Source organism: Euprymna scolopes, chromosome 15 (genome assembly GCF_053919585.1).
Source record: "Euprymna scolopes isolate OS-2025 chromosome 15, ASM5391958v1, whole genome shotgun sequence".
NCBI lineage: Eukaryota > Metazoa > Mollusca > Cephalopoda > Sepiida > Sepiolidae > Euprymna > Euprymna scolopes.
The window spans coordinates 106008420-106019102 of record NC_136496.1 but is presented as its reverse complement, the minus strand read 5'-3'; the positions used below and the strand labels follow the sequence as shown (position 1 = coordinate 106019102).

Here is a 10683-nt window from a genome sequence, read left to right as displayed (position 1 = left end):
ATTCAACCTTATTTAATAATAATAAAAAAAAAATGCAGAAAATGTTATGATGAAGGAAGCGAGACGTGTTTTAATTCGCCACATCTAATAAACAAGGGGAGACAACACAAAATCAGTTTTGTATTGGTTACAATTAATATTAAATCCTTAAAAATCATACAAAAACATGATTAACTATTGTTTGATTGTGAATAACAATCCATTTTTCTCTCTCGATTTTCTACACTCTAAAAAAAAATAAAAAGGAGGCAGAATGACCATTGTACACGTATCTAAATTTGCACTCGTAGGTAAGAAGGGGAGAAAAAAATTTCGTTTCGTTTGCACTCTCCAAATTTCGTTTAATTTTAACTGGATGGATTTCTAGTTTTCAATCAAACATTAAAAAAGGCGCGTAATATTTCCCGCGAAATTTTACCACGTGACAATCTTATTGTTGTAAACTTTCACGCTTACTTTTTATCTCTAATCGTAAAAAAAAAAACTTTAAAAATGTCTGGATTTGACGATTTGGGAGTATTTTTCAGTGATAATTTCGGTTCCGAAGATCAGCCCGATGATCAGAATATCAACCGACAAGAAATCAAGAAACGATTGAAGGATTTTATTCGACAATTTCACGAAGGAAACTTCAGTTACAAATATCGGTATGAAGTTTTCTTTTTTTTGTTGTTGTTGAAAAGTTGAAGCTTATTTTTATTTTAAAAGAAAAACAAAGTATATTTTCTCTAAATTTTTAAGTAAATATCTAATCCTTTTGTTCTAAATTTGTTTGTGTTTAAACTGCATTATGCTCGTAGTTTATTTAAATATATACAACAGAAGATATGATTCAATTGTAGAATAGGGGCTTCTGATCCTACTTAAAATATTTAGTTTGTGTTGAAATTTTAAATAAAATGTATTAAAAAAAAAAAAAAAAAATGGGAGTAGGATACTTGTACACTTTTGCTACCGCACTATTTTTATTTTATTTATTTATTTATTTTTTTTTTTGTATTATATACATGTATGTAGCTTTGAAAAAATTGTCCAGAAACAAATATATAACAAATGTTATCATAGGCAAGATAAGTTACCTTTTTACCTAACTGGGTAATTTTTTAGTATTTTTATTTAATGTTACTTGTTTATTCAGCTAAAAAAACATAGTGTTTCCTGAGGTATTGGAAAAGTAAAAATGGCGCCCGACTCTCTCTTTGACACAGTAAGTTTGGGAAAAGGAGTTAAAAATAAAAAAAAAACTAGACAAAATACTGTTAGAAACTCGCTCAATATATGTTTTACGCGACATAGACCGACATATATTCGATGGGTTTTTAACAGTATTTTGTCTAATTTTTTTTCTTTTTTAACTCCTTTTTTCCCAAACTTATCGTGTCAAAGAGTCGGGCGGGCGCTATTATTAATTTTCCAATACATCGGTTTTCGAGCTGAATAAACGTGTTACATTAAATAAAAACACTAAAACATCCAGTTAGGTAGAAAAGTAACTTCTTGCCTTTTGATAATATTTATTTGTTTATTAACTTTTTCGAATCTGTGTACAGTAATACAAACCCGTTTTTTTTTTTTTTTTTTTTTTTTTTTTTTTTTTTTTTTTTTTGGTAAATGTTACCTCACGCCACAACAGAACAACACCCATCAGTCTAATTTGTTTTTTTAGGGGTATTCGAGGTCGCTGACAAAGAATCTGATAATCAAACCCGCCGCAAAGTTAACGTTTGCATGGTATGAACCCCCCCTAGACCTTGGGACTATTTTGTGCCATTTCACCGCCTTCGGTAGTGTTTTTCTGGTATTATTATACAAACACCGTGACAGCGTTAGGGTTAGGGGTAGGGTTAATTCGCTGTCACGGTGTTTGTATAGTTTTACCGTTTTTCTTACATAATACGTTCGCGTGCGAACGGGCGTAGTGAGGTGTCGTATCAATCTTTCAAATAAGAAAGTTTAAAAAAATGTTTTTTAATTTATCAAAAAATAAAGTTTTCACAGGCGGTTTGCAAAAACATAACCACCAACACCACCGCCCCCGCCCCCCTCTCCAATGTAAACAATTTTTGTGAAATGGTCGGCACATTACTTACGGAAAAACGGTTAAGTAAACTGCAGAAGAACCTGTTAATGGAATACCCCCCCCCCCATCCCTAAAAAGAACGAAAAACAAAAATATTATGGTTATGTTTTGGTAAACCGCTCGTGAAAACTTTTGTAGATCAATTAAAAGGCATTAAAACAAGACAAAAAGAAATGAATAAACCATATATTTTTTACAATTTTACTTTAAATGATGACCGCTTAAAGATTGGCGCTTATGTCACCGTGTACGAGTGCGGCTTATTTAGCGAAATACGCATCGGCTCCGATGTTGTACGCAGTTCGTTCGCGGGAGCGTTCATTATTTCGAAAAAGAAAGAAGTTTGGTGTGTGCCCCCCCCCCTCCCCGGAAATTATAGTTGTAGGTAATTAACAAGAAAATTGGTGCAAGTCGAGATTAGCACTTGTGGTGATGATGAACAAAAACCTTTGGCGCTTATGTCAACGGATCATTAAATCTAAGGGAGATAACCAGCATATTTTGCAAGATACAATTTGGGACGCTGAAAATAATCAGAACAATGAAAAATGTTAAATAAATAAAAAAATTTACACGATTACTGTAGCCGAGTTCCGGAAATTGCTGAAGCAGTTTACAAAAAGGAAACAAGTTATCTAAGTTAATCAACGAACTTAAAATATAACAATGTTAAGTAAGTAAATAAACTTATTAATTAACGTATTACGCAAAACAAAAGTAAACTATTACACTGTAACGATGTTAATCCAAAACAAAAATTAAACTTGTTTGAAACGATGGTAAGGGAGAAGTAAGTATTCCCCCCCCCCTCCGTATAATATTGCCACCAGGGAGCAATATGTGATATGATTTTTCATTTCCATTAATTAACAATTTTATTTAATTTTTGTTGATTAATTAAAGATCATTTCATTGTAACAGGTTGTTTACTTTTTTGTTTGTTTTGTGTAATACGTTAATTAATAAGTTTACTTTGTTACTTAACATTGTTATATTATAAGTTCGTTGATTAACTTGTTTTCTTTTTGTTGAAATTTCCGGGACTAACTTCAACTTCATCCGGCGCTTGCAGGTATAGTATTCGTGTAATCACTGACCAGAAGAATGATGGCTCTGCACGTGAGCACATTGTGGTTACACCCTGGTGAGAAGAATGTAGCATCTACCGCAGTAGTGGAGCATTGGAGCAACTGGTTATTGAGAGTTGGGGGGATGATAATTCGGTCCTTGTAAAGGCATACCTCATCGAACTCTGAGAAGTATTCTCTGAATTGATGGTAGGGTCGGATGTCATCAAGGAGATCTGTTGGGTAATTGGGGAAGCCCTGGTGGATGGCTTCCGTTAACCTGATCATGGATGCATCGCTGGATGTGACGACGTGAACATCATCCCACGTGATCGATTTGATCACTTTGACAGTGGTGATAGCTGCCTGGGAGCAGATGCTGGAGTCCGAAGTGTCTTCGATTTGGGTGCGGATTGTGGCCAGGATGTCATGTGGCATGTATGGTAGTAATAAGCAGTCGACTCGACCCTGCTGAGACGTTACTGGGGCTGTGTCATCCATGTCATCAGGGAGCGTGGGGTGTCTAGATAGGCTGTCAGCTGCGGCATGGCGAGCACCTGGGATGTGCACCATCTTGTATTGGTAGCGGAGCAATCTTTCCTTCAGATTGTACAGCCTTGGGTTTGGGATGTCGTCAAGAGAGTGGTTGGTAAATACCTTCAAGAGGGGCTTGTGGTCATCCATTGCGATAATCATGTCGGAATATCCGAGCACAAAGTGTTGACATTTGTCCAGAGTGTCGACTACGGTGAGTACCTCTCCCTCTACTGGGCCGTAGCGGGATTCTGCCCTTGACGTGAAGTATTTACCAACCAGTGTGATCTTCCAACCCATTCTGCAGCAGAACGGCCTGGGATATGAGCAATCACAGTGCTTCTGGCAGGTTGGCTTTGTCTTGTCGAATATTTCTACCCCCTTTTGAATTTCACTGATTATGATGGTTTTGGACTCCTCAAAAAGTTGATTCAGTGAGTTTGTCCATTGGAATGGGTTGCCAGGTTTTTGCATTGTGCAGAATGGCTTCATGCGCTCAGCTGAGGCGAAGGCGTAGGACACCTGATTGATGAGCCTGAACCAGCTGCGGACATCTGTGATGTTGTGAGGAGCAGGGAAGTCCTGGATCGCCTCTAGGTACCGGGGACATGGCCGTACTGTGGTTGGGGTGATCTCGAAGCCAGCAAATGTCACGTGGATGAAAAACGAATTTGCTTGGGTTCAAGATTATGCCATTGTTGCCACAGGTATGGAACCATTCTACCGCTTGGCAGAATGCATCTTCAATCGAGTCTGACCACATGAGGATGTCATCCACGCATTTGGTTTTCCGTTTGATGTGGGATACGATTTCATCAAAGCGACGAGCGTAGCCATCCCCAGACACGATGTAGCCCTGTGGTGCGACGCGGTAGCGGCAAGGAACATGGTAAAGTAGCTGTCGTCCTCATGGAGAGCAACGCTATAATAGCCATTCCAAGCGTCGGATACTGTTTTGCGAGTGTGTGGAGGCCACTGGAGGTATGATCCTGGCTTGGTGGAAAAGTGACTGGGTATGGTGGGTTTAAAATGTTTTTGACTCCTAATGGGGGTAGTTATTTATTTGTCCTCCACTTCGGCAAAATATGGCACAAGGCTAGAAAGTGGGGATCCAGCAGGCTCCCCTAAAGGAGAGACACTCCTGCAATTTTAAAAATTGCCTGAGTAACCCCGTCGGCATTCCTCGGTCGGGGCCTCTCTGGCAGTAAGCAATGAACTTACTCCACCGGAAAGCCCAGTGGGCAAGGCCTGGGAGGGTGGACTTCCTAGGTATTACCCAGGCGGCGTACCTCGGTCCAACAGGTGCTGGGCCAGTTCCCGGCCCCTCACCTGTTGGGCTGAGTGTCAAGTGACGAATCCTTGACGAGTACTACTACCCTGTCTCCCTGCAGCCGAAGCCGCTAGGAGACCTTCCCCATCAGAGGACTAATGGGGCTATGAGACGAATGGATTTGCCAATCTCATTTTTATAACCAACGGCTGTGCTAAACAACCAATGAAAACGTCCCAAAATTATAAAAATTGTCGAATTTTGGGTTGACGATATATTTTCGCCTCATAACTTTCCGGTGCGCTGTTCAATAACCGTAATCCACGGCGTAATCTTGTATCTTTTCAATTTGTAAGAAGTCTGGCCTTTTTCGCTCCCTTATTGGGTATCGACGTGTCTGGTTACTATTTTCATCAGAAGTACTGTAATTGTTGTCGTTAGTAATATTTTCATTGTAATCGATTAAGATGCTAGGTAATTTTTCATGTTTTTCATCCACTGGATCGCCAATTTTTAAATTTAATGTATCGTTGAATTTTACACATCTAACCCTTTTTATGGCATTTTGAGCTGTGAAGTAGATAAAGTATGCCGGGCTATTTTTATTGTAACCTTTTTCGCTTTTAGTATTTAGTTTACTGGTGTTTTCTATAAATGCAAAACAATCAGAACCAAATAGATGCATTCTGTTCATTTTAGGTTTTACACCGCAAAATGCTTCATATGGCGTTTTTCCTTGCCTCTTATTGAACGATCTATTTCTGATATATGCTGCTGTCATTAAAGCGTATGTCCATAAACTATGCGCTAATTTTGATTCGATAAGTAGGCATTTGTCATCTCAAAAAGGGTTCGCCATGCTCTTTCAGCGGTTGGAAGGGGGGAATACGGCGCCGATTTCTCGTGTTTAATACGGTGGTTAATTAATAGAAGTTCAAAGTCTTTACTATTAAATTCAGTCCCATTGTCTGAGCGAATACATTTTACTGAGCCGTACGGGGCAACATCAGCTAAATATTTCTTAGTGTCGAGGATAGTGTCGGATTTGTTTTTTAGAAAATAAACCATAATTAAACCGGAAAAATCATCAATAAAGTTCAAAACGCACCTTAGATTGTTTCTCCCCATCGGGCTGATCGGACCTGTTAAGTCCCAATGCACAAGTGAGAAAATTTTCGTAGCTTTTTTGTCTGGCGTTCAGCTTATATCTTTTGTCATTTTCCCCTGTGCACACGCATCACAATTTTGGAGATCGTCTGAAGGTATTATTTTCATGCCTTCGACTACATTTGGTAATTTTTTAATATCAGCTGTATTGCAGTGTCCTAGAATTTTATGCCAGGTTTCCAAGTCGTGACAGGCAGTTTTTGAGGGAACCATACTTTTTAAATAATATAGTTGGCCATTTTCTTTAATGTCAAATACAGTTCCATTGGGGTATATCAATTTTGACTTATTTTGGCCAAATTATATATTCGCGCCTTGTTTAATTGCAGCCTGCATGGAAAATATGTCTTGCTTAAATGTAGGTATGAACAGAGCATTCTTTAAAATACAGTTACAGATTTTGCCTTTATTATTTTTTAGGGATATTTTAGCATCGCCTTTTTTCAAGACTATATCATTTATTTGACTACCGTCGGCAAGTTTGACAAAATGACTTTGAGGATTAAAGTTTGAATAAAAATTAATAAAATCAGATTCCTTGGTGATAACGTGCGCTGTAGCACCACAGTCTACAAGGAGATTTTTACCGTTTGTGATATTGTCAAAGTTACATGTGAATAGAAATGTATGTTCTTCCTCAAAGTTCTCAACGTTTTTTACGGAGTCCATTTTAGAGCGTTTATATCGACATTGAAAACTTTTGTGGTTGGGTCGTCCAGAATTATAGCAGATAATTTTATTCTTTTTCTTGGGAAAATTACTTTTGGAGAATATGTTGCGGTGAGGTGCGTAATTTGGTGGTGTCTGCTTTTGAGAAGCATTTTTTAACTTTATAATATTACTGGAGTTATTATTGTCCACGAGCATATGATTAGTCTCTTCGTAACTGCGCAATGCCACTTTAAATTTGCTGAAATTTAGTGGTTTGTCTGTCTGAGTTATAACAGTTGTAAATGGTTTAAAATCGGCTGGAAGTCCCTTGAGGGTCATTGATATCAACAAGCTATCGCTTATTATTTCACCTGAGAGTTTTAAGGCATTGGCGGTTGTTTGCTCTTAAAATGTAGTCGGTAATCGTTTCATCCTCGTTAAGTTTTAGAGACGTTAATTCTGTATATAGGGATATTATTTTCGGTTTCCCTTTTGATAAATAATGTTCTCTTAATATGTTCAATGCTTTCCTCCCATCATCCAGTGCGTCTCTTATCATCAGAGACAGACTTCTATCGTCTAAACATTGAATCAGTTCTGCAAAAAGTCGCGTTCTTTTCGAGAAATTCGGGGTCGTTTGGATTCTCTGTTGTAGATTGTATGACTTTGTGTAATTTTCGAATCCTTAGATATCCCAGAAATTTACCTGCCACAATTCGAATTTAGATTCCGATCCGTCAAAGAAAAGACGGTGGCTGGTTGCATAACCTGTTAAGTTTTGAGACATTGTGTTGAACAAAGATGGCGGCGTAGTTCAGATCAGTAACCAAGATGGCGGCCAAGAATTAAATGTCATTCGTGACGTAGTAAATGGCGAACTGATTGAGTTCCATATAAGTTATCAAATTTACCAAATTTTCATTACTAATGATTACTATATTGTCCAATTTCTACTGTACACTCTTTAACCCTTATTCTTGAGTGGCCTCTTGGCCTTCATAATGTGGTAATGCCTATGTAATAAAAAAAAAATTCAAAATTCGACAATTTTTATAATAATTTTGGGACGTTTTCTCTCTAGTGGCGTGACGGTTGAGGGATTGTAGGTCAACCGTCTGTCGAGGTTTGCCGGACTTCTTTGGGTAGACCACCATTTTGTGGCACCAGATGACTGGTGTGCCAATTGCATCTGTTTTCTTCCCCTCTTGTGCACCTTTTATGCATCTGTTATCCTCTCCCTTACGTCCTCCCCGTCAAGGTGCCTTTATCGATTTCCACTTACTCTTTATTCAAAACAATTTCTTGTTTAGTTTCCTTGCATTTTGAATCAACGCGCAAATCCCCACAAATTTATTGCAAACTCCTTTTAAACTTTGTCTTCTGCTCTTAAAAATTTTTTTTTTTTTTTTTTTCCAGTGATTTATTGAAGCGTCATTACAACACTGGCAATTATTGCCTTGAAATCGAACTTGAAGATTTATCCAACTTTGACGAAGTCTTGGCTGATAAGATCCACAAATTGCCGGCTGAACACATTCCTTTGGTAAGAAAAGCCATGCAATCATTTTATTTTTTTTTTTAATTTAATATGCACGAAAATTATAGTGTTAGAGATTTCGTTAAGAGTTGCACTTTGTTTAAGCCATTCGGCGGGAGTGACATCAAACAAACTTTAAGGTACAGATGACCAATATAGCTTTTTTTTCTTTTTTTTTTTTCTTTAGCAAATATAAAAATGAGTTTTAAAGTCTATACTGAACTTTTATAACAAAATTATAACTTTTATAATAAAAATTTTTATAAACTTTTTTTTTAATAAAGATATAACTTCCAAGAAAATATATGAATTTTTTTTTTCCCCAGTTTTTTTTGTTTTAAAAATATTTATGAACACGGGCCTTTGGGGGCCCGTGGCGCAGTGGATACAGGTGTTGAATCTTTACGGTTCCAGGTGAGCATTGTCTGAAGATAGTGGTTTAATCCTACCTAAAGCAGGACAGGATTATTTGGCCAAAACGTGATGAGACACGTATGGAAGACAATGTAACGTAATCCCCCATTGAGGAGCGTTAGAACTACACTGAGGTAGCTTTGTATTCCCGGGTGATGCCAGATAACCCAAGGATTTAAGATAGAGAAGATAAATATACATATTTTATTTCATGTCAAAATAGATATTGTTTGAAAACTGGAGAAATATATTTTTACGGCTAAAAGTTGACGACAGGAAATATAACTTAGAACCTTGTCTGGCCTTAAATGAACCCGGGGTCTGGTTTCAGAATTGACATCTGTCCTTGAAAATGGTGAGAGGTGTGGGAACGGTGCCCACTCAGGGACCTGGGGCTTTCGATTTTGTGGCGAAATCATATTGGCTGGGGAGAATTTCCACTCCCATCCACTTACCTTACTATATATACGACTGTCGTGCGAAAATTAGTCAGAGAAGAATTTCAGAGTTGAGTCGAAGAGAGTTTCAGATCAGAGTAGAGCAGAGACGTGACCCCTCCCCACCTCATCCATCGGTCTGCCTGCCGCTTCGATATTCGCTTTCAGCATGCCAGATTTTATGTAACAGCCTCAGAGGAGTCTAGACGACAAGTGCCGAGAATCCAGAGAAATAAGAGTCCTAACCACCTCCTCAAAGGAGGCGTTACAGCAATAATTATTAGGGATACAGTTAGACTTGGCATTCCTATCTCGTTGCGGTTAATCACCTGAAGAGAATGAGTTGGCTGAAACATGGTTAAACTTTTCTTTTTTTGGGCAGAGTTCTTTTGTTGCAACGCTGACTGAATCTAATAACTTTGTACCAACACTAGGACAATCACGGCCTGTGCAATGAACATGCATGTTTATATATTCATTAAGGGTGTCCATCCCTTTTGCATAAAACTTAACATAGTCCGCACTATCCATTTATGCAGAGCAGTTGTTTCAAAATTCCTAATTGATTAAATTAGTCTGGGAGTGAATGCGATACAAAGAAATAGATAAACGTATGGCTAACTTTATGTAAAGCTAACAATAATTCCTCCGCTTTCCTAATGCATTATTTTAAATTATTTATCTGGAGTAAACGCTAAAAAAAAAGAAAAAAAGTTGCATAATGCCAGGCATGAGTTGGCTCATACTTTGACTTGAATCTTGTCCAACTATGATGATGGTGATAATGATCCCACACTTATCCCATTATATTTGAATTAGAATTGTATGCATGTTGATCTGGAATAAAAGCTCAAGGGACAACAATGCTTTTTCTATGGGTCACATGTTTATTTGGATTTCTGGAACTAAAAGTACTGAACTATAGTTCCATATATACTCCTAACATCTAGTCTATGAATCTGGAAAAGGTGGCAGTGTCTTCCAATCTCAAATAGCACATCTGTCTTCAACAAAACCCAATAGAAAGAAAAAAAAAAGTGACTTCATTCTTCTTCTGGTCATTTATGGTTCAGTTATTCAAAGTGGGCAGGGAAAAGGTTAACGGCATGCCGTAGTTCAATTGTAGTACGGATTATGGCAAACAGAATCTTCACAGCCTGTGGGAGGAAGGATTCTTTTATTATAAAAATTTGTCCGTGCAGTTTTACTATTAATTTATGACAAATAGAAGCAAAGATAATTGTCAAAAAAGAAAAAAAAAAAAAAATAATCCCGATTTGGCATTGCGGGTTGCTCGAATAACATGCCTGAATTACATGAATAGAAAATCTGCAGGAGGAGACCATCTGTGAATTTAATATTCTCTTGACACTTACTTTGGAGGAAGTCAGTTCCATCTACTTAGGGTGGGTGCCTTACAAGAAAAACAACAATGCAACCAACGATTACTACTAGCAAGGGCCACGTGCAGTGGCTGCTCTTGAATATTTTCTTTCAGATTTTACTTTAGACAGTTTTTTTTTTTT

At 37.6% G+C, this 10683-nt stretch overlaps 1 protein-coding gene across 1 annotated transcript in view; it reads left to right on the top strand.

Moving 5' to 3' along the window:
• The first annotated feature begins 377 nt into the window (after positions 1-377).
• LOC145294051 (DNA replication licensing factor mcm5-like) overlaps positions 378-10683 on the top strand; it is a 54877-nt gene continuing 44571 nt past the window's right edge. The window contains exons 1-2 of the mRNA XM_080141041.1: positions 378-647; positions 8186-8312. Coding sequence (XP_079997167.1) covers positions 493-647; positions 8186-8312 — 282 coding nt within the window. The 5' untranslated portion in view covers positions 378-492. The remainder of the gene's footprint in view (positions 648-8185; positions 8313-10683) is intronic.